This window comes from Dipodomys ordii, unplaced genomic scaffold, assembly GCF_000151885.1.
Source record: "Dipodomys ordii isolate 6190 unplaced genomic scaffold, Dord_2.0 Scaffold36, whole genome shotgun sequence".
Taxonomy (NCBI): Eukaryota; Metazoa; Chordata; class Mammalia; order Rodentia; family Heteromyidae; genus Dipodomys; species Dipodomys ordii.
In genome coordinates this window covers 6,971,228-6,997,928 of record NW_012267252.1, presented here as the reverse complement: position 1 = coordinate 6,997,928, position 26,701 = coordinate 6,971,228, and the positions used below count along the sequence as shown (strand labels likewise).

Below are 26,701 nucleotides of genomic sequence, written 5' to 3'. Positions count from 1 at the left end.
TTGAAGCACAGAAGGGTTTATGGAGCACATTTAGCCACACAGCCAGTAAGCCAGATGGGGATAGCCAGGTGGTCTACCCTGCAGCCTGGTGTTTCCTGAACGAATGTCACACTGGTCCAGTAGCTGGTGAGGCAGACCAGTTACTTACTCCTTGGAGCCTGCGGCCTACCTACCCTCCCTCCCTACCTCCCTACCTCAGCCTTAGGCCCTTGGATCTCCTAAGAAGGTGGCTGGAGGCTGCTGGAGTTTGAGCACATCCCAGCACTCTTGGAAGAGGGAGACCAAGGCTCTTGGTGAGGGCTGAAGCTAGGCCCACTGGGGCATCCTGAGGCTGAGCCTGCCAGAAGGACAGGAATGGAGCCGAACTTGAGGAAAAGTTGGCGGAGGTGTGGGGATGGGGGTGGGGGGGGGGTGGGCTGGGCTCCAGTGCTGGCGCTGGGACTTTCTTCTTGGGTTTCAAGTAAACAGTCTGGGCCCTCCTCCCCTCCCCTGCCTCCACCCCCTGCTCCTCATTCGATGGGTCTCATGTGTTTCTATTTAAGGGCTGCGAGTAAGCCCCAGTGATTGGCGGCCTCAAACCCTCTGGACTCCTCGCAGGGCCTGGGCTGTGGAGTTCTCTCCTGCTCTCCCTCTCCCGCCTCAGGGAGCTCTGCTGCCTTTTCTCTCTTGGCTTACAGGCTTGGTTGGGGTAAAGGCTGGGGCCTCGTCCTGGGCCTGCCCCCTCCGCCTCTTCTCTCTCCTTCCTGCACTGTGGCCTCAGCCCTCATGGGCCGCCCACTGCTTGCTCCTGGCCCTCCCCTCACACCCTGGCGGGCCCAGGAGTCTAGAGACCACATCAGCCTCAGGCCGCTCTGCACACTCCCCCATGCCGGGCTGTGACTAACTCTTCAGGGCAGCAGGCTTTCCCCTCTCTTTCCTGGGCCTCTGTCTCCATCTGTCTCTGGCCCCCTCCTCCCCCTTCTCCTTCCCCTGTCCCCCCTGGCTCCCCATGTCCCCCGGTCCCCGCAGTGCAGCGGGCCAGTGTGGGGCCTTGCTATATGGCCTGTCCTTGGGGCCCAGCGAGCTTCGAGCCCTGGCTGCGGGCTGGCCCTTGGAGCAGCACTGGCGACCGAGCAGCCTCTCGAAGGGGCAATGGACAGGGGCCGCCCCGGCCGCGGGGCCATGGCTGGCCACTGGCTCACCGCGTGCTTTCTGCCCTCACCAGGTGCCGACACCAACGCCGAGCCCATGATCCTGGAACAGTACGTGGTAGTGTCCAACTATAAGAAGCAGGAGAACTCGGAGCTGAGCCTCCAGGCTGGGGAGGTGGTGGATGTCATCGAGAAGAACGAAAGTGGTAAGTGCCCGGCCGCTGGCTGTCCATTCGGGGTTCCAGCCTGGCTCCCCAGCCTGGCTAGGTTTTGTTCCTGTCCTCCTCCCCCCACCTCTGCAGCTATACGTTATTTCCATCTGGCAGGGAGAAAGGCTGAGGAGTCTGAAGTTCCCCCTGTTGGTTTGGGCTGCAGGCCAGCAGTTTGCCTGGTGGTGGAAGAATGTCTCTCAGGCTGAGGGGTAATTAGCCGGCTTGTGTTAGCGCAAGACCCGGGTGGCAGAAAGCAAGGTCCAGCCCTGCTTGGGAACCCCACACTCTCTGAAGTCCCCTGAGCCACGGACCTCAACAGCAGTTTCTCCTGTGGGGGCCATATTCCAAGCTAAGATCTAGGTTCTCAGGCGAGGCCTGAGAACCCAGCCAGCTGGTAGGCACCATGGCTATAGCATCACAGTAGGGTTCAGAGTCGCCGGGCCCCCAATGAGTTGTCTGGGGAAGGACCGGTCCTGTGGGAGTTGGCCGGTGTCTGGGTGGTGAGCTGACTGCCCCCTGCTGAGCTGGAGGCCGCCAGGATTTGGGAAGAGGACCCAGATGGGGACGAAGCCAGGTCCTGCAGCCAGAGAGGGTCCTGCGGCAGCCGCTTTGTCGTTAGGAGCAGACGTAGGGGCCGTGCCGACGGCTGCCCAGGGGCTGCTGGTTCCAAGGTTCTTACAGACTGCGCCTTGGTGTCCTTGGCAGCAGAAGTTGTGGCAGGTGGAGGAAAAAAGAGCCCAAGTCTGTCAGTCCCATGTTCGGGGTTCGTGTGGCTCTGCGGGACCAGCAATGGTCCTCAGACTCACGACATCCATGGGCCGTTTGCTTCGGCTTGCCGTGCCGGGTGACGCTTGACTGGGCTTGGAAGTGTGTTGTTCCAGTTCCACTTTGCCTGGGGAAGGCTGTGCATGGGAGCTCCCCGCACTGGGTTTCTCCAGAGCAGGGGGGGCCTCCCGTTCTCACCTTGTTCCTCGGTACTCTTTGAATATTGTGAAAGGCGGGCAAACCAAAGGCCATGTCTATGGACAGAGTGACTGAGTCACAGAGATTGAGAGGAAGCAAGCATCCTAAGGTTAAAGGTGGAATCAACATACTCTAGATTCCTCTGTCTTGGTGACAAGTAGCTACCAAGAGACAATCCCAGTGAGCCTCTGGAGGAGGTGGGCTCAGGACTCTGCCAAAGGTCTTACCAGCAGGCTGATGGAGCACAGAGATGAGGTGTGAGCACAGGCCTGACTCATGGCCCTCCTTGCCCTGGAGTCTTCACAACTCATTCCCCTGTCAGAGAGGTCAGGCTCTGCCTCTGTGCCTGGAGTCACCCTGTCCACCTCGCAGAGCTGTGTCCCTGGTGTAACGCCTTGACCCTTGGCTCTAGGTAGCCACCACACTGGTCCTCTTCCCGACCAGCTATTCCCTCAAGTCTTTGTTATACCACCAGCCCCACTTCCCTGCTCCCCAAGGAAGCTGCCATTGCCCATGGAGAGGGTACGCAAGCCCTAAGCACCTTTCGTGGTGGGGCGTGGGATTCGTTGCTCATTTGGGAGCTTACACCTCAGGAAGACAGAGGTTCTGTCTAAGGTCAGATCTTCCCTCAGGGACCCTTGGACTGCCGCACCTGCCCTCTGTCATGGCAGCTGTCTAGCCCCAGAGCAGCAGGAAGGGGTGAGCCCCTCAGGTCACTGGGGTCAGCCACTGGTCAGGATGGCAGAAGATACACCTAGAAGAAAGTCTGTCCTGCTTTAAGACTCTGTGATTCCCAAGGGCATGTTTGCCCTCTCCCTTCTTAATCCACATCCATGACCCTATCAATACTTGGAGTCCTGCCTGGGCCTAAGAGAAAACTTTGAAAGTCAGTGTTGGCCTGGAAAGCATGTGGAAATACCACGTGTGGAGCGCGCCATGGCTGTCTGAGGAGGCCCAGCCTCCCTGACTCTTCCTTTATCACTTGTGGCTGGGGAGTTCTGCTTCACAGACCCTATGAGAGAATGGCTGTCCCTCAAAGCAGGATTCCGCCTGCCGCCGGTGGGCTAGTGGCTTCACATCCCCTAACTTCTCTAAGCTGTGATTGTCCTTTGTGTAATCTGGAGATAAGCTTGTGGCTGCTTAGAACTGGGAAGGAGCAAACAAGCTCCACGAGCCCACTCCTGAGTCTGAACACAGTGACCCAAGTCTGGACACCGCGATGGGGTGACTTATTCAGGCCATGGGTGTAAGGTGGAGCCAGCCTCTGTGCACATGGCTTTTCTGCCCTGCTGGGAGTTTTGTATCTTGCCCCTCAGTGGAGATGGCTGCACCGCTGCAGGTGTTTGCACAGGGGCACGGAGTGCTGTGGCCATCTATGTATTGCCGTCAAAAGCCTGGAGGCCCGAGTGTATAGCTAGCTTAACCTCAGAAACTAAGTGGGTGGAGGAGAAAGGAAGGGTGCCAAGTTGCAGAGCTGGGAAGGTAGTTCCTTGGTAGGGAAGCTGGAGGGTGGGGAAGGAGGCGTGTACATCTGAGAGCTGGCTTCACAAGGGGTGGCGATTGAAGCTTTTGAACTCTAGAACAAAGACCCACTTGTGATGCCCCTGACCTGGGACATGGTGGGCGTGTGGAGGCATTTCCATTGGCATGGATGGCAGTGGCCCCAGGCAGCAGCTTCCCCTAGGCCTCCCATTGTGCGCCTTCTCCTTAGCTGCAAGTCCCTCAGATGGGAGATCCATAGAGAGGCTTCCAGCAATTTCTGACTCTGCCTGCTCATCAGAGTCTCTGGGCTCTGACCACAATGGCAAAGTGAAGTGGAGATGTGGGCACGCCAGCACTCTGTTCTGATCTGCGCAAGAGAGGTGTTTACAAGGTAAACCATAAGCACCATATGTGGTAAACACCAGGTGCCAGCTCATGCACTTCCCACGTTCATTCTACTAGTCACAGAACACACATTAGTTGTAGAGAGCGTTCTACCCATTTTGTGGCTGAAGTAACAGGCAAAGAGGTTACATGATCCCCTTAGAGGTCCTGAGGCTCAGAAAAGGCTAGTCCCAGGTGGGGAGTAGATAAACGTGTGATGTTGTGATTGGTAATGCCCGGGGAAATAAAGGAGGAGACATGGGCTGGTGGAGATGACAACAGAGCTCCCTGGAACATGTCCTTGCTGAAGGATGTCTCTGGGACCCTGCTGGTGGTCATGGGTGGTTAGAATTTGTGTTGGTAATTGAATAGTTGAACTTGGAGGCAGCCAAAGATGAGATGATTTCAGTTCATCTTGTGATGTGTTCCCAACATCCAGGATAAGCCTGTGTCTGGGAATGCAGATGTACAGAAGTCAAAGATACCCAGAGCAGTCCCTACCTGGCTTGGTGCTATTCCTGAGGGGTTTTTTTTCTGTGTGTGGTTTTTTGTTTTGTTTTGTTGTTATTGTTTTTCCTCAAGGCTAGTGCTCTACCAGTTGAGCCACTTTTTTGGGTGGTTAATTGGAGATAAGAGTCATCATGGGGGTTGGGAAGGTGGCTCAGTGGTAGACTGCTTGCCTTGCATTCATGAGGCCCTGGGTTGGATTCCCCAGCACCACATAAGCAGATAAAGGCCAGAAGTGGCGCTGTGGCTCAAGTGGTAGAGTGCTCGCCTTGAGCTGAAGAGCTGAGGGACAGCGCCCAGGCCCAGAGTTCAAGCCCCACGACTGACCAAAAAAAAAAAAAAAAAGTCTCATGGACTTTCCTACCTGGGCTGGTGATCCTCAGCTCTCAGCCTCTCGAGTAGCTAGGGTTAAGAGCTTGAACCACTAGCTTCTGGAAAGCATTTTCGATCAGAGAAAGCCTAGGGACAGATACAGAAAAGGACTTTTTTTTTCTTTCTCCTGCTATCAACAGGGTCACTGATCAACAGGGTCAGGGTCAGTGCTCAATAGGGTCAACTGTTTTGGTAGCTGTGCCACCCAGGAGATGTGCCAAAATGGCAGCCGCAGCCATTGTTGTGTATGCTGTGGAATAGTACCTGAGATGCTGGCTTCTAGTAGGACATTCTTGTGCCTCAAAGACCACACTGGCTGCACCTTTCAGCAGGAGCAATTGGTCTAACATCTGTTGAGTGGTGATGTCAGGGTCCTGGTTGCTCTTGATTTCTGGGCTAACCAAAGCTGCCTCCAATTTTTCCAGGATTGTTTCTTTCTTCTGAGGACTGCAGGCCAGGACAGGAAGTGGGGAGATGAGTCAACAGAATTTTTCCTACCTCAGCTTTCCTCCTCCTAGTCTTTGCTTATTTCCTGGCACTGAAGTGATGCACTGAAGGTTCTTATACTTTCTTGGGAAACAAGGGATTTTGTGCTGTTCTGTTCCATTCACTTAGTTTGCCAATGAGAAAACTAAGCCTTGAGAATCTTTACTCCCTTCCAGAGCCAGTGCTTTAGTCCCAGTTTGTGAGCAAAGAATAGAAATTCACTTCAACTTGCTCAAGAGGTTATTAAAAGGCTGGAGGATCTTTTCACAAAGCCAGTCTTCAGTAACTCTTACAGAAGCCAGGCGTGAGAAGCAAATTCCAGCCTCAGCAGGTTAGGAATGGGAACGAAAGCAGCTACTCTTATCTGTCTCTCCCTTGGGTACCATAGACAAGCCTTCCTTCTCTTCTCATTCACCCTAGGCAGCAGATTATTGGTTGGCTGTCAGCACCAGATTCTGTGTAATTTCTCAGTTGAGATAGCTAGTAACAATTGTCTGTGGCCTCTGGTTTTGTAAGTTCAGAATTTGAAGTTTGAGTTGGGTGCAGTAGTACATATCTGTAGTCCCAGCTCCTGGGGAAGCAGAGTTAAGAAACCCTTTGGGCCCACAATTTGAACCCCAGCCCGAGCACCATAGAAAGATCCTCTCTTTAAAAAAATTTTTTTTGAATGTTCAAACCTGATTGGTTCCTGGCTAGCCAATGGATTGGCAGACCTCACATCAGATCTCCATCTCTGGTCTAATCATCTGTGTCCAGGAGAACATCACAGGGTATAATCATGGCTGCTTAGTAACTTCTCCATCAGTGGTTGTTGAGTGTAGGTTTTAAAGAAGAGAAGCTGGAAGGGGAGGGTCACCCAAAGAGATGGTGGCTATAACCATTTACTTGTGTATAGTGGAGAGGGTAAAGAATCTGCATTGAAATGTAGTGCTCTGAACCAAGGATGTAGCTTGGTGTAGAGCACTTGCCTAGCATTCACAAAGCCCCTGGGTTTAACACCCAGCATTTCAAAAGAAATGATCTAGTGCTGTCCTGATTACTAGAGAAAAGTGAGAAGCAATTTGTTTTGTGCTGGAAAACAAGGATCAGTGAGATGTAGCATGTGAGCTTTGCATAAAGGTAAAAAATGTTCATAGTATTCATAATTAGTTCATTTATTTATTGCACAGCCTTTGAATACTTCCTGTGTCCCAAGAACTGTGTATAAATTGTATATACATCAGGGTAGGGAAGGTGGCTTAATGGTAGAGTACTTGCCAAGCATTCATGAAGCTCTAGGTTCGATTCCTCAGTACCACATGAACAGAAAAAGCTGGAAGCGGCACTGTGGTTCAAGTGGTAGAATGCTAGCCTTGAGCAAAAGAATCTCAGAGACAGTGCCCTTGAGTTTAAGCCCGAGGACTGGTAAAAAAAAAAAAATAAGTTGTATACACATCATAAGGGTCCCACTTCATGAGCAGAAGCATTCTGGCACTGAAGGGGTGGACTATATATTGTAAGGGTTGAATAACTTTACAGACAGTCCAGGTTTTTTTCTCTTTTTTTTACATCTTTATTAGCATATATTAGTTGAACAAGGGGGGTTTCATTGTGAAATGTCTATACATACCTATGATATTCCCTGATCAAATTCACCTCCTTTATCTCTCTCCTTCACTCCCCACTCTTCCATTTCCTTAAATGGATGCTATATCTTCTAAGTCTTTTGCTTGGATTCTGTACTTAGCTTGAGAAACCATCTGATTGTCTATTTAGACTTTCATGCTATGCTGTTCCTAGAAAATGAATACCCCAATAAAAATACCATAGGATATCTCTACAAAAGAAGGTTTATTGAAATTTGCATTATTTTAGAGATAATTGAAACAACATTTTCATCTCCAAAACAGCCTTATTATAAGAGTTTAGTTCCTGAGGCTGGGAATGTGGCTTAGTAGAGTGCTTAACTAGCATGCATGAAGCTCTGGGTTCCATTCATCAGTACCACATAAACAGAAAGAAAGAAAAAAAAAAGCTGGAAGTGACAATGTGGGTCAAGTGGTAGAGTGCTAGCCTTGAGCAAAAGAAGCTCAGGGACAGTGCCCAGGACCTAAGTTCAAGCCCCAGGACTGGCCAAAAAAAAAGTTTAATTCCCATACGCTGATTTTCATCGGAGGAAGATCCTGCTGGAGCCATCCACAAACCTTGTTCGCTGATAGCTCTTCTCTTCCTATGCATTTTGTGTTCCTGCTCTGTCCACCTAATCAGCTATTGCTGTCCATTCTGGTCTAGGATCATCTCTGGTATGTAGTTTGTCCACCTCATGAAACTGGCTGGAGGGAGAAGAACAGGGGTCACAAATCCTAGAGCAGAGTGAGCCTCAAGCCCTTCAGCCTGGCTTATCAACAACAGGCTAAAGATTGTTTTGAGGAGGAGATTGCAGGATAGCCTAGCAATTATAAACATGAGCTTCAAGCTAGATAAACCTGGTCATAATTTTTATTTGATCTCTAACTTCGGTGATGCTGGGAAAATTTCTTAGGTCCTCTCAAGTCTCCATTTTCTTATTAATAAAATGGGGATAATTAAGCCAACAGCTCTAGGGTTGATATATGCAGATTCAAAAGGAACTCTACCTGGGATCTAGAACACCATAAATACTCTTGTCATTCTGTCTCTGCCTGTCTTTCTCTCCCAATCCTGTTTTTATTCTCTTGCTCTCTGTGCATGCCAGTACTTGGGCTTGAACTCTGGATCTGGGCATTGTCCCTTAGCTGTTTTGCTCAAGACTGGTACTCTACAACTTGAGCCACAGATCCATTTACTTGGCTTCACTTACAGCTTTTCTTTTGATGGGGGTGGGGGGGAGTAAGTCTGGGCTTGAGCACTGTCTCTCAGCTGGAGCCACAGTGCCACTTCCAGCTTTTTCTGCTTATGTGGTGCTGAGGAATCGAACCCAGGGCCTCATGCATTCAAGGCAAGCACTCTTCCACTGAGCCACTTTTCCAGCCCCTTCGCTTACAGCTTTTGATGGTTAATTGGATTTAAGTGTCTCATGGAATTTTCCTATTTTGGCTGGCTTCAAACGGCAATTCTTAGATGTCACCCTCCTGAGTAGCTAGGGTTACAGGCATGAGCCACCAGGGCATGACCACAGTAAATACTCAATGTCTGATAGCCATAGATGAGACCACTGGACTGGGACAGCTCCAGCAGTTTCTGCTTTGTGTCCTTGGTTTCCCTAGTTGGCCTGAGACTGGCTTGCACTCTGGTTCTGAGAACTCTTTCAGCCCTGAGGATCTGTGAGGTGGTGGGTACAGCAATAGAGGCAGTGAGGCCTGGATAGTCCTTGTGGTCAGAGTTACCCCAAACCTAGAGGTCCTGCTTACTCATCTGCCTATGTCCAGCCTAATGCAATGAAGGGGTTCTGATAGCAGAGATAAAAGTATAGAGAGGGCTGGGAGGGTGGCTCAGTGGTAGAGTGCTTACCTTGCATGCTTGAAGCCTTGGGATCAATTCCACAGCATCACATAAACAGAAAAAAGCCGGAAGTGGCGCTGTGGCTCAAGTGGTAGAGCACTAGCCTTGAGCTGAAGAGCTGAGGGACAGCGCCCAGAGTTCAGGCCCCATGACCACCACCACCAACAACAAAAAAAGTAATAAAATATATGGTGCCAGGCACTGGTGGCTCACGCCTGTAATCCTAGCTACTCAGGAGGCTGAGATCTGAGGATCATGGTTCAAAACTAGCCCAGGCTGGTGCGTGTGAGACTCTTATCTCCAATAAACCAGAAGTGGCGCTGTAGCTCAAGTGGTAGAGCGCTCGCCTTGAGCTGAAGAGCTGAGGGACAACGCCCAGGCCCAGAGTTCAAGCCCTACAACTGACAAAAAAAAAAAAAAAAGTGCTGAGCTTCTTGGTTCAAAGCCAGTCTGAGAGGGAAGTCTGTGAGATTCTTGTCTCCAGTTAACCTCCAGATAACCAGGAGTTGGAGATATGACTCAAAGTCATAGAGTGCTAGCCTTGAACAATAAATAATGCTTAGACAGGCACTGAGTTCAAGCCCCACAACTGACAAAAAAGAAAAGAAATGTAAAGAAATGTACTCATTACCTGATTTATGAAATGGTAACACCGCTGTACAGCACCTTAATAATAACAATAAAATTATATATATACACACACAGCATATACATATTTTAAAGCATATAGTGGTAGCACAGGGCAGCACAGCAGGAGATCATGCCAAGCAGAAGACAAGTGGAAATTAGGCACCCCCAGAATCCTGAAGCAGGAAAGCCATGAGAGGAGTGCCATGCTTGGAGCCAGCCATCCTGGATGTGGGAGGGTGTTGGGACAGGCATAGTGGGAACAAAGAGGCTCTGCAAATAGTGTTCCTCAAGCTGCGTCTACCAGGGCTGTTGTCAGGGACACCTCCAAACTCTTGTCAGCGCCAAGCACTGCCAGAGGCCAGCTGCCAGAAGGCCAGGTGGGACAGTAGCACTAGATGCTCCACCTCCTCGCTTTGGCCAGGTAGAATGACCGGTCACCCTGACCTGACGTTGCCTCTGTGAACAGAAGTGTCCTGACTCCCCAACTCTGCCACACATACTTGCACGTACACATGGCCTTTGTCCCTAGTTAAGAAGTGATGGGTCTCATGCCCCAGCTGAAAGGCAGGGAAGAGATCTCCCCACATTTACTCCACTCTTACATAACGGAAGGCACACATTCTGGGGAGGATAATTTGTCAGGACCTCAGGGTACTTGGGTTGAGAAATTACCCTTCCGTGTTCTTTCCCAGCTCCTCCTGTGTCTGCTCGGTCTGACATACTTCAGCATCTGGGTTTTTGGTAATTACTCTGGTGGTAGTCGAGGGTAACCCAGGGTAACCACCCTGTCCCTATCAGCATCTTTCCACATTCCATAACCTTATCCTCTGGGCTCCCAGTTCTCAGCTAGAATCCCAGCCTTATGGCAGAGGAACAGCCAGGGCATCCCACTTAGATCATGTGCCCTGTGAATCTGGGGGTAGGCAGTGTTCTATAGGGCTCCCCATCCTGGGCCCTGAGCTGTTGTATCCCGGGAAAAAAAAAAAAGGTGTGTGTGGGGGGGGAGGAAGCTTCTGGCTCATAGAGCTCCAAGTTCATTTCTTTCCCAGTTTGAAATGTGTATGTGAAACTGTTGTTTTACTTTCATTTAATTATTTCAACCCCAGCTCTGCATTTCCCTTCTTAGCTGGGCATCTCTCAGGCTTATGCTAAAATTGATCTAAGCTTTTATTGGACTGGATTGTGGGGAAATGGCCCAGGAGCACCACAGGAGGGAGGGAAGAGAAAGCCAAAGTCAGAATAAGTCTGCCAAGGACTGGCTGTAAAGTGAGCAAACTGCGCAGGGGTCTGAGACAGATGTGCTATCGCAGCTCTCTCCCTTCTACGATCTGGCTCATCGGCCTTGCTTCAGGCTACCTGTAGGTACCTATGTCCTGGAACCATAGACCAGCAGCCTGCATTGTCTGCTGTCTTCCATTCCCGCTCCGAAGGCCATCCCAGAAGTAAAGGACACCTGGAGAAATGCCTGCTGCTGCCAGCAAAAAGAGGATTTTTGGTTTTTGTTTTTTCAGGGTAATTTCTTTGTAAAAAAATCATAGTATGTTACATTTTACAAGACATAAAAGCACATAGTTTTTTAAACATCTTGGTAAGAGACAGGGTGGAGATTGGTATTCTGCCTTTCCAAAGAGGAAATTGGACCCCGGAGAGGTTTAACTTGTCCCAAGGTAGCAGAACTGGGAAGGGAGGCAGAAGCTCCAGACTGCAGCTTGTCCTGTGTCAGAAGGGCTCAATGCTTCCATTATGGAGTTTACTTCTTTGCAAAGCCTAATCCCAGAGAACTTTGCGGTGTGAGTTCACAGGCTGCTAAGAGCCACAGAGCAGAGGTCAGTTCTATGGGGGTAAGAAAAAGGCCAAGGGGCTGCAAGTCAGAGGGAGTTTGAAGTTGAAGTGTGTTGACTCATTTTCTTGCAAGAGTTTTGTGAATGTTCTACCTTTGAAAACAGGTCCTTGGAGAGGGACTGGACTGTGTGAATCCCAGGTGCCTATTGGGCAGGGCTGAGGGTATGAGGGTGGAGTTGAGGCTGGGCCTCAGTCATCATGGAAATCTTATTCTTAGGAGTTTCTACCACTCCACTGGGCCCTTCACTCCCTGGCTGAGGCTTGAAGACACTTCCCTCTAGCATTTCAGAGAATGGCATTCCTCCAACTTCCCTGTAAGGTTCCCTTCACATACCCCCACTAGAGAACACAGACCCTGGGCCCATTCCAGGTATACCGCTTTCTAGGGGCTGGAGTCAAGCTGGGACAGGGGATGGCACGCTGCAGGAGAGGTGCTGCTGGCCCCGGCTGGGTATGAGTCACCCTTCCACCTGAGGCTCTGCCTCCACAACCTCTTTGTTTTCTCTCTCCCCCTAGCAAGAGGGTGAGGTCGCTGTTGAGGTTGGCTGGGCACCCCATCCTGGCGTTCCTGGACGCTCTGTCTTTCCTCTATGTTTTCTGTACTTCTAGCAGGAAGCTCACATAGCCCCAGCCTTCCCTCTCAGCTCAGCGTGCCTACCATTTTTGGATTGTGGCAGGATTTCAGCAGCTGTGAGGGGGATTGGGGGACAATAGTAAGGAATACAGGGCCTAGGATCTCCGCACCAATACCGGTAGCATTGCCACAGGCTTCTCTCATACCTGGCTAAATCAAACCAGCTTTCTGTGGCCTGCTGAAGTTTGCTACCAACTCTGGACATCCATTTCCTGCTCGAGGCATTGGGTCAAGGTATTGCCACTTGGCACCGTGCTTAGGGTGTCGTGTTAATGAGCAGTGTTCGAGTGTCAGCAGGGATGGAGTGCCAGGCCTTGCATCAGAGGATCTTGATTAAGCTCAGCTTAATCAGCTGCCCTTACCTGAAGAACTGAGGGGAGACACAGGGACAGGAGTGGCCACACAGTTGCTTTCCAGACCTCTGTATCTTTACCAAGCTAGACCAGAAGCAACCTCTTTATCTCCATAATCTGGAGCACCTCAGAGACCCTGTTAACCCAGAGCTCTGAAAACAAGCTGATCTTAGCATAGAGGGAACAGACAGGGGCATTTGGCCATCTTGGCCAGCCTTCAGCCAGCTTTCCCTAACTGCCAAATGGGTCAGTGGCTGCAAACATCCCTAGGTTTATAATGGTGATCACAGGGATCATGGACTCCTGGACATCTTGGAATGGGTTTTGTGAGGCCAAATGCTTTGCAGATTAAATTTCCGGAGAAAGAACAGCTGAGCTTTCGCGAGCCACTTTTGTACTGTGGCAGCAAAAGGGCATCTGTGTGCGTGCACATGTGTGAGTGCACACAAATAAAAGGGGGGAGGTGGCAAAGGAGGAAGACAGTCCAGCTCCCTCCCTGCCTTTAGTTTGCATCAGCCCCTGGGGCAGCTGGGGCTTCTCGTGTTTGCAGGATGGTGCCGGGAACAGACAGAATGTGAGTGTTGTGGAATTTCATGAGAGGGGTTCCTCTTCTCTTTAAAATAATGTTTTGAAGAGTTGCCCTGGACAACTGCTAGAAGCAGAGGGGCTGATGGGTGTCTTTGGTCATGTCAGATGAGGACAGGATTATCCAAGTAAGGGAGAGTATCTCTCCCGTCAGCAATGCTCCAGGGTTCCAGGGCTGCCCTGCCAAAGAGCCAGCAAAAGACTGTAATCACAAACAGGCCAGGATCAGTTACAACCAGAAGTATTACTTTAGAGTCTTGGCTTTGATGAGGAAGAATGCAATTTTCCTTGGCCCCTCCCCCATCCTTCTCAAGTTAAACAAGATCTGTGAAAGCCATAGCTCTGGGACTTACAGAGGCCAACATTCAAGCCAGCCAGGGAGAGATCTCAAGGGCCCAGCTTTGGAGGGCCCAGCTTTTGGAGCCATGATGATATTGGGACGGAGACTTGCTTGACCTTTTTCCTGCTGCCATTCCTCCTCCTCCTCAAAGTCACGTGGTGAATCTCATTCAACTCCCTTGCCCCTCCCCCCCCCAAAAAAAATCTTCTGGGCTTCCTGGGTCCTCCTCACCTCCGGCTTGTCCATTCACCAAAGATCCTGGCATTCATTTACTGCATACTTGCCATGCTCTTTCATTGTGTATGAGGGACCTGCAGGAGGTCAGGTGAGGATATCAGAAAAAAAACAAACAACTGAGCACATTAGAAAGTTGGGGCTCTCATTCCTCCTGGCTCCAGCCTAGTCCTGAGGGGCCCTGATTCTCATCCTCTCCCTTTGCCCCAACAAGCATCTCCTTGCCAGGCCTCAGATCAACTCATCCACACTTGGGCATCAATACCTCTGTTGCCTGGAGCCTGACTTGGTGTGGAGCGTGCTTTCCTCGCACTGGCAAGATCCCATGGTAGCATGGCTCTTGTAGACAACGGGGTGGGATTTTGATGGATTGTTTCTTGGAGGAGAGAGAGGAAGCTTACCTCACCGTCCAGGCTTCGCATGGGAAGAATGAGCATCCAGGGTCTTTCCTCACTGGCTCCTTTAGGAGTATTTCTTCTCAGTCTTCTGTTTCCAGGCCCCAGCTCTGTCTCACAAGCCTCCTTGCACAGCTGAATGCAAACTACCTTCTTGGATTGACAGGATCTGCACTTTCTGAGGGACCAGAGCTTCTTGTTGGTGTTGATGTAGCAGACAAGGAGAAGATTCTGGACTTGAGGCTAAACCTGCCCTCCCCCCAATCTCTCAAACCCCATAGGCCCTTGGAGGAAGAGACTCTCCCTTTTAGTAGTGGCTGGTGGGAGGCTGTCTGGAGTCCAAGCTGGGCCAGGCAGGTACTCTGATTCACAGGCCAGGACAGAGAGAGAGAGGGCTGGGAAGACATCCATCTTCCAGGTGAAGGGACAAACCAGAGCTGAAGAGATGCCGCTGACGATGGGCTGCTTTGTACTGCTTGCTTCCTATGAAACTGTAGCAGGAAGACTGGGACTCAGCTGGGAGTGTCTTGGGCTTGCCATTGCCCAAGGGATCCCAAAGGAAATGCTCATAACACACCTTAACAACCTCCCCTTTTTGGTCTGACTGTAGCCAGGCCCCAAGGCCACTTGTAGAAGGGAGTCTTCTCTAAGGGTCTATAAATAATGAGATGACTTCAGAGGCTGAACAGTGGGGAGATAGAGGTCAACGACTTTAGCTTCTCATCCCATCTCTGCCCTTGGGTGAGGTGTATTTCATATTCAGAATAGAAAAAAAATCAGAACCAAGCAAACAACAGATAGGGAGTTAGAGATCGATATTTGCTCATTCATTTAGGCACAGAGAAGACGACCCCCATCTTCATGGAGTAGTTGAGTTACCTTCTCTGGCTCAGCTGAAGCGTCCTCCTGCTGGTGCATCCCTTTCTTGCTGAGGAAGTAAGAGGCAGCAGGGACGGACAGGAAAGCTGAGAAGAACTGAATCTTTCATTGGTGCTCTCGAGTGTCTCTTACCACTACCTGGCCAGTCACTGGCAAGTCTCTAGGGGGAACTGGGTGGACTCTGGGGCATGTAGATATGGTATGGTGGTTGAGGATGGTATGGATCAGAATAGGATCTACACTAGATCCTGTTCTTGGGAGCCAGGAAGACAAACTGATCCATAGAGGTGGGAGAGACAGGAAGGAAAATGAGACATGAAAGAACTCAGAACCTGTCCCTAGATCATAAATAAGTCTACTGAGACTTGAGGACAGTTGTTCCAGGACAAGGTTGTTAGAGTTCAGGTTAAACCCATTTGCAGATATATATATATATATACACACACACACATATGGATATATGGATGTATATAAAAGAAGCCAGTGGAGAAGCAGTAGGCAAGGGGATGCACTCTTCTACCTCTTGGTAACTGTTCTCTGTGGTAACCTCCATGCCTGGAGTAGGATGCCAGCAGTGATGTGTCTGTCCCCCTTCTACCTTTAAGGGTAAGGAGACCAGGTCTCTGGGCAGCAACTGCAGAGCTCTCCATGGAACACCTAGCTAGGAAAAAGGCTTGTTTGTGTGAGGTCCTACGCAACATAGTGGAGACTGTGGTGGGCTGGGCAGCTGCCTCAGATGGGCCTGGAGAAGGTTGACAGTGGTACCTCTGTGCATCCCTGCAGACACCTTACCCTGGAGTGAGCATGTCCCTGATGACTGGCCTGCAGGGCCTCCCTGAGCTTTTCTTATCCATTCCAGTGAGGGGAAAGGCCCAGTCAGGTTCACCCACAGACTGCTAGAGCTCTAGGGGATGGGAGTGTCAGCCTCCTTGGTGGCCCAGGGCCAGATAAAGCAATAATCAACAATCATCTCTGTGCCTTCAGTCCCGATGGGCAGATTTGCTGGTGTGATCTGACAGTTCTGAGCTAGGTGCTGAGAGTCAGATACCTGTCAGCAGGGGAGAGAACCTGTGGCGGGAACATTGGCCAAGGGCGCCGAGTAGCTGCACTGAAGGCCTTGGGGGTGAAGCAACCAGAGCTGGGGAGATGTACAGTGCTAACCTCACACTGACCCCAGGAGCTGGGCTTGAGATGCAGAAAGGCCTGGGATGGATATAGAGGACAGGGAGGAAGGAAACCTGTGCCAATCAACCTGTCATCCCCTTTCATTCGAAACAACTATTATCTGACTACTTCTTTGTCTAAAACACAGAGCTGGCAGAAGCTCCACGGGCTGCCAGGATGAGCAGTACCCAGCCTGGAGACCTGCCAACTAGAACCTTCAGTCAGAAAGTGAGGGAAGCTGAGGGTAGAAAGCCAGAATGCTGATAATAAATCACAGGAACATTACAGAGGTGGTGGCTTGGGAGGCAGGACTTGAATATAGTGATGGATCAGAGAGTAAGACATCTGGGAGTTTCTGAGCCCTGCTTGGTCAAGAACAAGAAGAGATCATGTCCCCAAATGCCTTGTGTCACTGTCACGAGAGTGATACCGTCCGAGGGAGCTGGAGCCATTCTGCACCAGTTTTCTCATCTGTAAAATGGGATTATATCTGAAATCCATGTGGTTATTGGGAAAGTTAACTATAAAAGAAAATTGGGCCGGGCGCTGGTGGCTCACGCCTGTAATCCTAGCTACTCAGGAGGCTGAGATCTGAGGATCACGGTTCAAAGCCAGCCTGGACAGGAGAGACCGTGAGACTCCTATCTCCAATACACCATCAGAAAACCGGAAGTGGCGCTGTAGCTCAAGTGGTAGAGTGCTCGCCTTGAGCTGAAGAGCTGAGGGACAGCGCCCAGGCCCAGAGTTCAAGCCCCATAACCGACCAAAAAAAAAAAAAGAAAGAAAATTGGGCTAGCCACCAGTGGCTCACACTTGTAATCCTCGTTACTCAGGTGGCAGAAATCTGAAGATTATGGTTCAAAGACAGCCCAGCAGGAAAGTCCATGAGGCTCTTATCTCCGATTAACCACCAGAAAACCACAAGTGGGGCTGTGGCTCAAAGTGGTGGAGCACTAGACTTGAGCAAAAAAGTTCAGGGGCAGCACCCAGGCCCCAAGTTCAAGCCCCACTAATGACAGAAAAACAAAAATTGGCAAATGGCATATCTGTTTTTCTTTCCTTCTCTCTGATAAGCAGGGATGGGCTAATAACATCCAGTCCTGACAGTACATTGTATCTGGGGTAAAGAGGAATCCATTGGATTCCTGAGATTGCCCTCTTCTGCCAGCAACCTGGAGACAGTTTTGAAGCATTCTTCCCATCTATTATCTCAGGGTAACTGTAGAGCTTTGTATTTGGTTTTCAGGAGAAATGGTAAGTGGTTTGTATGAGACCTCCATGCTGGGTAGTGGCCAGGTGGGGTTTGAACCAAGGAACCGCAGATTGTTAACTCGAGGCTTCTTCCAAAGCCAGCTCAGTGCTTCCCGAGGAAGATTTGTGTAAACCTTGTGCCGGGGGTAGACATGTGCCAAGTTGGATATGCCTTGGGAGGCTTCTTTTGTAGTCTTTCTCCCTGTATTGGGCAGAGGGCAAAGTCTCCCTCTGGGTTCCTGTGTTGTTAATATTTCTTTGATGTTCTTTGTTGATGAGGAAAATTGACCCAGCCTAAGCGTTTTGCTAGAACTTGCCTTAATATTCTTGCCGAACTTCAAGGCATCATGGTATGTATTTTTCTGGTTATCTTCATTTTGGATTACTGGTTTTGTCTTCTGTACAGTATAGGAAAGTGTCTTTCTGGAAAAAAAATATTTTTTTAAAGTCAAGTTAGTTTCAATAAGAAATCCCTAGTGCAGGTGTTACTAAGGTACGAGGTGTAGCCAATGTTAGTTTGTGAAGTGTAGCTAGCTTCATGGAAGCATGGTCTGAGCCTTGGGGAAACTGCAGAGTTAAAAGTCACTAAGTGGGACATTCTCTCCTGGGCATCCTCCATGTCCCACAGTCTTCTGGAGTGACACCAGTGGCTTCTAAATTCCAACTGGGAAAGGAGCCTGGAAAAGCATGGGCATGTGTGGGGGCCGCTCCGTACACCATGCAGAGCAATCCACGTTGTCCGAGAGCGGTTGACGTCAGGCGGTGCAAAACTTTTTGCAAGCCCTCTATTTAAAATTCCCCAGGAATTAAATAAAGAGGGTGTGGAGGAAGGAATGCCCTCAACAAATTGTGGAGTAGGCTTGTTTTGTATATGGACATGGTCTTTAAAGTTGCAATTGCCCCCGTTTTATTTTTGCCCAGTTGAAGATGGGCTGAACTCAGCTGGGAGAGGGGAGGGGAAGGAGTTGTCAGCCTATAACTTTCAGTTGAAACCAACTCAATTCTGGGGCGAGGAAGCTTCCATTTGCAGCAGTGAGAGAGAAAGAGGGAAGATCAATACAGCCTCACCCAGTGGTACTTCTTAGGCACTGAAAAGAGGTAGGTCAAAGACTATTTCAAATGTCACTCTGGCTGGGGTTGTGGTAGAACCCTTGCCTGGCATGTGTGAAGAGTTAAACACCTCCACACACACCGGTGTTGCAACAACAATTATACATAAATTACAAGTCATTCCCACAGCTTCATCCCCAGACTGCAAATACAAACATAAGGTGCACACGCATGCCACACCCACACACACTTTCTGTGTTTTCCTTTTTTCTCCCAAACCCTGGTTGGGTCATGCAGTGTCACATTCCCATCTCACCCATCCCTCATTGTTCAGCCCCTCCTCTAGCCACTTCTGGTGTCAACCTGCAGCACTTTGGCCTCACAGTGAACAGGATTGGTCTTATTTCTGTTCTTTTCCAAGCCTGCCCTGTATCAAAGGAAGCAGGCTATGGCCTTAGCACTCCTCCAAGCTTCTTCACATTGTGTCTGCTTTTATGCTTGGAACCAGTGGGCCTAGCCTGTTTGGTTTTCTCCACAAATTGCTTACTTGAAGTTGAAAATCAGAAGATGGGGTACTTTAAATCCAGCCATGCTTCATGATGGTTCAGTTAACAATGGGCTGCAGATGCTATGGTGGTCTCAAAAGATTATAACAGAGCCAAGGAATTCCTATCATCCAGCGCTGACATAGCTGTCATTATGTCACAGTGCAACAAATACTTGGGTTCAGAGAGTTACTCTTGTAACTAGTCCTGCACTGTTGTAATAATCCCAGCACACAGGAGGGGAGGCAGAAGGATCATGAGTTTGAGACCAGCCTGAGGTACGTTGGGAGACCTCAGTGAGTGAGATAGTCTGTGTTCAAGCCCTAGTATTGGCACACACGTGTGCACACACACACAGTTATCTGATGGGTTATGTTGGCAGCAATCTTATGCATCTGATTTTCCTATATCTCCTGAACTGAATCAGGTGACTGACTGCCATCCAGATGTGTGTAAATGTTGGTGCACAGTGCCATTGACTTGACAACACATTTCTTAGACCCTCTCCCTGTTAGTGTGTGTGTGTGTATGTGTGTGTGTGTGTGTGTGTGTGTGTGTGATGAGCATCAGAATATGTGGTTCAAGCAGAGGTATATATGGAGATATTATTAGAGGTTTGAGATGTATTGATCTAAAGTCACTCTGACGTTGCAAAGCCCTGGGGTAAGATTCTGTGCCCAAAAAGGCCCTTTATCCTGGGTATCCCTGCCTCCTCCTGCCACATAGGCTCAGAGAAGAGGCCTGAAGACCCCCTGTCAGCCCTCTCTAGTTGGAATGGCCAAAAAGGATAAAAGTCACACCATTGTCCTGAGATGGGGTTGTTTGTAGACATGGAGTGCAGGAAGCACTGGTGTGGGAACTGGTTTTTTGTCATCTGTGAGATGGAGTTATGAGGAATGGATAAAAGGAGCCAGTAATGCATGCTGAATTTTAAGGCTAGCTGGATGAAGCTTGTTATAGTGGCTCAAGCCTGTAATCTTAGGTACTTGGGAGGCAGAAATGAGAGGATTGAGGTTCAAGGCCAGTCTAGGCCTATGAGTCTGTGAGACCCCATCCCAGTTTGAGAAATACTTAAAGTCACTCTAACTTGGCAAAGCCAGTGGCTGGGCACAGTGCTGTGAACCTTTTATCCCCAGCAACATAGGGAAGCACAACTGGGAGAATTGTAGCCACAGTCTCACTTTGTATAATGTGTGTACGTCACCCATTCCAGGTATCTTGTAAAGCAGCCAAGATTTCACAGACTTGGGGACAGACGTCTCCTTGCAGGCACATGAAATTACACTCCTCGGAGCTCACTGCTCAGGCTGCTGCCAGACTGGTGACCCACACACCATCCAGATTGCCCTAGATATTCCCAGGTCTGCAAATAAGATTTTGGCATAATGATTAATGGTGCCCTTCACAGGACCCAGGAAGGGTAGTAAATGAGAAGATCACTGTACTAACGTGGGTTCACACAGTGTCTCTCTATAAAAAAGACTTAGCATCTTGTCAGATTTGACCTGTCAGTGTCATCTGTTCAGACCGTTTTTAGTTTTTTCCTTTGGCTTGTGATCCTGGTACCACTTTTGTTCAATGAGATGGTGTCACCAGCACAGCATCTCTGTCCTTACCCTGTGTGGATGAAAACTTCCAGCCGGATAGGTCCCTATTGGACCCTCTGGTGGTGCCTGTTGTTGGTTGTCAGCTGTATTAGCCCTGGAACCTGGGAGGTCACACAGATCAAGGGCCTAGAGGACTTGGCTCAGGTTCAGGTCACTTCCAGCAGACTAGCAGTTCCCTGGCTTCCAGGACAGGGGATGATCCAGCCCCTTCTCACTGATCCCTTTCGTTGGTGTACAGAACCCTGTCCCCAGCTCTCTGTGCCTCTCCTGGGGAACCTAAGTTGTTGATTTCATGACCAATGGTAAAGTTGCCAATCTCTGCAGTCCTTCTTCTTCCCTGAGAGTTCGGGTCTTGCGCCTATCTCTGTCCTCTAAAGTTGCTGCTGGTGATGGCCAGCCTCTTCTTTGGTCAGCAGCTCCCAGGACTTTTGCCCATGGCTAGTGGTGCTCTCTCTGTTTGGGTCAGCTTGCCCTCTACCGATCAGTGAGGGTTTCCAGTCCAAGCACACACTCCTGAGAATGGACAACAGTGCCCCAGACCCCCAACCTCCCTCTAGTCTGCCTCACAGGGCAGCCTCACGTAGCAGAAGGACTTGGCTGTCCTCACTCTTCTCCTGCCTGGATCCTCTCCACTTCTGAGAATTGAACCTGCTGTCATGCTTCTTCATTCTTCTCTCTGCCCTTCCTGACCGTCACTCCTTCACTGCTGACCCCTTGTCATCAAGGCCTCCCCTCATAGCCACTTCTCTCCCAACGGTCACCTTACCATCGCCTTCCTTCCTGTGGCTTCTATCCGTCCTGAGCTGCCTTTTGTTTGAGGGGGTCTGTCCAAAGTGCTCTGCTTTATAATGGGGCGGATGGGCTGGTGACTTTGAGGTGTGTGCCCTTCCTTCTTTCCATCTAGAGCCTCCCTCCATGGACATGCAATGCTGTGTCCGCTTCCCTGCTCTTGCTCTGCTATGCCTCCCCCTAGACTGCCCCACCCCCACCTCTCCAGGTCTTATCTCCAAGTCTCTCCTCTCTGAATTCCTCTCAGACTCCTGGGTCGGATCCTGTGTATCAGCAGTTCCTTCCGCAAGCCTGGCGCCAGCCACTGCTGGGTCCCCGAGTGGGCTGCCTGCGTCGCCCTCCAGCACTTGAGCTCCAGCAGTCTTGTGCCATGACTCACCCTGTGTGTGGCCCTGCTCCTAGACCTCCAGCACTCTGCAGCAACTGCACAGGCCTTCTGCCATCTCGTAGTCTAAATCTGCACCCCAAGATCTTAGCACCAGGCTCAGCTCAACCCACACATTTTCACTGGAGACCTTCCAGGTGGAGGCTGAGTCTCTTTCTACCTGTGACACTCTTGGCCCCTAAGACTGCGTAGCCCTAGCACCAACCACGAGAGGCTCTGAGGTCTTCTCTAGAGTTCATAGAACTTCTGTGGTTCACGTTTGAATGCAGAGCTAGCTCTTTGTGACATGCCAGGCATCAGGTGTTATTCTGAACGCTTTCTGAGGGCTAAGTTACTTGTGTAGTCCTTACAACAGCACCCTAGGTGTAGGCAGAGGCACTACTCTGGGTCCATTTTACAGATAAGGAAACTGAGGGAATTTCCCACATTCATTAAGTAGGAAGTAGCAAAGGCTGGGATGGGATTCCACTTGGCCTGGATTCTTGCGTGCTGTTCTTCTGTCCCCACCATTCTCTCTGCCTGTAAACCCTATTTAATCTGACCACCTCTGGATGCTTTGGCCCTTACCTCTGTCTGCCCAGCACCACCAGAGCCCTGTGAGCCTGGTGGGCCCAATCCAGCCTGGACGCGGGGCCCGTGCAGTGAGGTGGGCAACTGAGCCGAGGTGGGAGAGAGGGAGACCGCCCAACTCCCATTGTCTTCTTGCCATAGACTCCACTGAGCCGTCCAAATGGTGACGCAGCAGCCTGTTGCTAATGGTCTTGGAATCTGTTCACCCAGGGAAGGTTCTGGAGCCCTGGTGGCCTCAGAGCCCCATCTGAGAAAAGGGGAAGCCCTGAACAACAGAGCAGGGTTAGTGCCAGAGTTAGGACCAGGGGAGTGGGTCAGGAAGCCAGGGGCTCTTGTGGGTGCACGCAGGAGGGATGGAGAGCATCTCACCCACTGCAGAGCCACTCCTGTTTTCTTTGGACCATGAAGGCTGCATGCTGAGAGTTGAGTGTGTCTTGGCAAGAGGCTGCCATGACAGAGCCTTCTGACCAAGGGAGGCCTGGCCCAAGGAGGGTGGCCTTTCACTAGTCTTAAAGGCACAGCATGTTTGGGCAGCCTATATTTCCCGTTTCTCTAGTCCCTCACAGGAAGAAGCCTTGGACCAGCCGCTGGTGTCCAGGCGGGGTTGAGGGCACCAGCAGAACTGTAGGGCCCATATTTGTGCATGGAGTAGGGTGGTCTGTCGGGCAGTGCTGCTGAAGTGCACCTGCCAGGCCACTTCTGTGCTTTCCTTCTCTCAGCATCTTTCCACCCTCACCATTTGGTGCTAACCCACCCTTGCGCTGCTCCCTTCTTCAAATCTAATCTAAGCAAAAGACTATTAGGTCTCGTCTAGTCAGGAGTCACATCCTGCCTCAAAATCCTCTGGGATTGCACCAAGAGTCTGGAGCTGGTTTAGGCACAGGAAAGCTCTCCTGCTGGCCTTAGCAGCCAGCACATCCTGAGTCCTACAGTGTATCCAGAGTACCTGGAACAGTACCTGGCACATAGTAGGTACTTAATAAATACAGTGTGAAAAGCTCCTGCTGCAAGGCAGTCCCATAGGTAGACAGGTGGGGGGGAGTAGTGGGGGATGTTACTGGGGTTACAATGCAGGGCCTTTCTCTTGCTAGGCTGGTGCTCTTCCACTTGAGCCATACATCCAGCCCCACTTTTTGCTGGAGTCTAGTGAGCTTTTCCACTCAGGTTGACCTGAGATCCTCCAGATCTCAGCCTTCTGGGTAGCTAGGATTAGAGGCACGAATCACTGGTGCTTACCTATTTATTAGTGTCTTGGTATGTTAGTCAGGCTCTTGAAGGGGCTAGAGACTTTTTCCCCCAAGTCACCCAGGGAATGAGGATCAAACTGAAGTCTGGTGGCTAAGATGCATCCAGGGACCAAATCTTAGAGTGAGCAGAGCCAGGAGAGCAGAGAGAATAGAGGCCTCATGGACAATTCTGGACATCTGGCAGATTTCAGAGGGAGAGGAAGCAACAGGGGTCTTCCATCCCCCACCGCCAGCTTTGTCCTAGGCTGAGCTGTGACCTTGGAAGACTTTGTTAAAATCCTAATTGTGTGCAGCTGGCCTGTTCTGGCCCTAATGAGCTCATTATCCTCCCTCCTTAAGGAGGCCATTGTGGCCTGGTCACCCCGGGGAGAGCAGTGGCCTGGGAGTGCCCATCACTTCCTCTCACTTCCTGCCGCCCCCAGCCAGCCTCCACTGCTTCCAGAAGCTGAGGCCTCCGGCTCCGGCTGCTTTCTTCTTTCCATCCACTCTCCCCCTGCCCCCTCCTCCCCGCCAAATGCCTTCTTCCTCTGTCTTCATCTCTCTGGCCTGCTCTTTTCCTTCTCTTGTCCCTCCTTTCCTCAATTCGTGTCTCAGTCCCACCCCCCACTCCTCCCCCTGCCAGGCCGGCCCAGTTAGAGTCCATTCCCAAAGGTTTTTAAATAGGCTCCCCAGGTGAAAAACAAAACCACTAAGTGGCTCACTGAAGATTACAAGTGGGTTGAGGGAGGACACCTCACTCCTGGGGCCAAGGCCTGGTGGTCTCATTTCCTGAGGTGCTGGGAAGACCTGACGGTGCTTCCCCTCTCAGCCTCTGGACCGAAAGCAGCATGCTGCTCCTGAGGCCCGGCAAGCAGGGCTACTTTCACACCACACAGGGGACATGGCTGCTCCTTCCGGGCTTTTTGTCTTAGGAAGGTTGGGTCCTGTGGCACTGCAGAGACCAGGGCCTGCTGACAGGCAGTGTGCAGCGCGGGCTGGGTTTGTTGTTGTTGTAGATAGTTCTCCAGCCGGGGGCTCAGTTGGAGATCAGGCTTCTGATGTCAGGTGTACAGGAAGTATAATTGAAGGTCTCCCTGAAGGCTCCCATTTCAGGACTGAGCCTGGGAGCCGTACCCCTGCCTCACTGCCTAGGCACTAGAATGGGAACATGTGCTTAAGCAAGGGCTGGCAGATGCCACAGGGCTGAAGGGCTATGCCATGGAATCTCCCAGCCAGCCCACAACCCTCGGCTGCCCCCACTGTCTCCCGCTGTCTCCACGCTCCTGCCTGACTCCTCCAAGCCATTCTTCCTTGCTGCTTCCCTTCTACCTGGAAACCCACGGTCTGCTCAGGGAAGAGGCCAGGGTGTTCCAAGCCTTCCACGGAGGCCAGGTCCTGCAGTAGACATGAAAAACGCATGAGGGGGCCGATCTGGCCCAGGGTGGGAGTATTCTGTCATTCAGGAAAGCAACTTGTTGCCATTTAGTGGGCACCTGCTGTGTGCCAGCCCCCTGCGCCGCCTTCGTTTCCTCTAATCCCTGCTCCAGCCTGCAAGGCAGATGGTGTTTTTACCCTTCCATAGATGAGGAAACAGAGGCTCAGAAAGATGAAGACACTTTCCTGAGGCCGAAGAAGTGAGGGTGGGATTCAGACTCATGTCTCTGGCTCTTCCCCTCTGTGCCTCGGTGTCCTACCCTAGAGACAACGTAGACTTGGTACTTAGAGTTTAAATGACAGTATAGTCGAGAGTTGTACTGGAAGCTAATGGGGGTTTGCAGATCAGTCAAGGAAGACCTCTTGGAGGAAACAGGCTGAAGTATGGACTTCAAAGAATGAATTAAATGTGGGGCTGGGAAGGTGGCTCTGTGGTAGAGTGCTTGCCTTGCATGCATAGGGCCCTAGGTTCCATTCCTCAGCCCCACATAAGCAGAAAAGGTTGGATGTAGCGCTGTGGCTCAAGTGGTAGAACACTAGCCTTGAGCTGGAAAGCTGAGGGACAGTGCCCAGGCCCAGAGTTCAGGTCCCACAACTGACAAAAATAAAAAAAAAAGAGGGGCTGGGGAGGTGGCTCAGTGGTAGAGCGCTTGCCTCACATGCATGAGGCCCTGGGTTCAATTTCTCAGTTCCACATAAGCAGAAAAAGCCAGAAGTGGTGCTGTGGCTCAAGTGGTAGAACACTAGTCTTGAGCTGAAGAACTGAGGGACAGCGCCCAGGCCGAGTTCAAGCCCCACAACCAACAAAATTAAATAAATAAATAAATAAAAATAAAAAAGAATGAATTAAAAGTGGAGAAGAGAAAGGAGGTCATAGGAGATTGGTCCTGGAGAACTGTGTGAGCCAAAGGAATGAAGCCAGGCTAAAAGTGGCTCTGAGAATTTGAGCAATGAGGGGAAATGCCTCCCTCCAGCTAACCTCCCTTCTTGCCCCATTTCCCATCCTTCTCTACTGCCATGGATTGCGCTCATTGAGGAAAAAGCAAGCAAGCCCACCAACTAGACCTTCCATTGTGCCAAACCTCTAAACTGCACCCCCCCACAGTCAGATAATTACACCTATCTGCAAATTAGCTCACAAGGATGCACTGCCGCCCGACACACGTCTGTGTGAGTGGCAGACTGACACCCCCACCACCCATTGGGTACTAACAGCCACCAGCACACAGATAATAGCTCAGCCTCAGGGCTTGTGTGTAGTGTGTCTCACTCCCCTCTGCAGCTTTGGGAGATAGGCTACATTCACTACTCTCATCAGAGGGGAGATTGGGGCTCAGAAAGCTTTAGTAACTTGTCCAAAGGCACACAGCTAGGAGTTAGCAAACAAGGATAGTATAGGAGCCATTCTAACTCCAGATCCCTAGTACATGTTGCTGCTCAGGTGTACAGATGCACACCTCTCTACTCATGGCGTGCACACATAAGACATGCTCAGTGGCAGGGGCCTATGCAGAATACCAGGTTTCAGGGACACAGGTGCATCAGGCCAGGTGCCTGACTGGAAGACTCCTTCTCTGTGTTTGGCTGTATTGTGTGTGATATCTGTGTGCCAGCCCTGGTTTTACTCCCACCCACAAACAAGATGCACATGTACATAGCACACCTCTCACAGACTCAAACATGTGCCTGTATCCATGTAGCACACACACACACACACACACACACACACACACACACACACACACACACACACACACACACACACACACACACACTGCAAGAAAGGCCACACA

The 26,701-nt window shown here is 50.6% G+C and overlaps 1 protein-coding gene across 3 annotated transcripts in view; it reads left to right on the top strand.

Annotated features, from left to right (window-relative positions):
• Positions 1 to 26,701, top strand: part of Sh3pxd2a (SH3 and PX domains 2A) — a 190,681-nt gene that overhangs the window by 141,372 nt on the left and 22,608 nt on the right. For all 3 annotated transcript variants that reach the window (XM_013017676.1, XM_013017675.1, XM_013017677.1), the window contains one exon: positions 1,205 to 1,336. In XM_013017676.1, the coding sequence (XP_012873130.1) occupies positions 1,205 to 1,336 (132 nt within the window). The remainder of the gene's footprint in view (positions 1 to 1,204; positions 1,337 to 26,701) is intronic.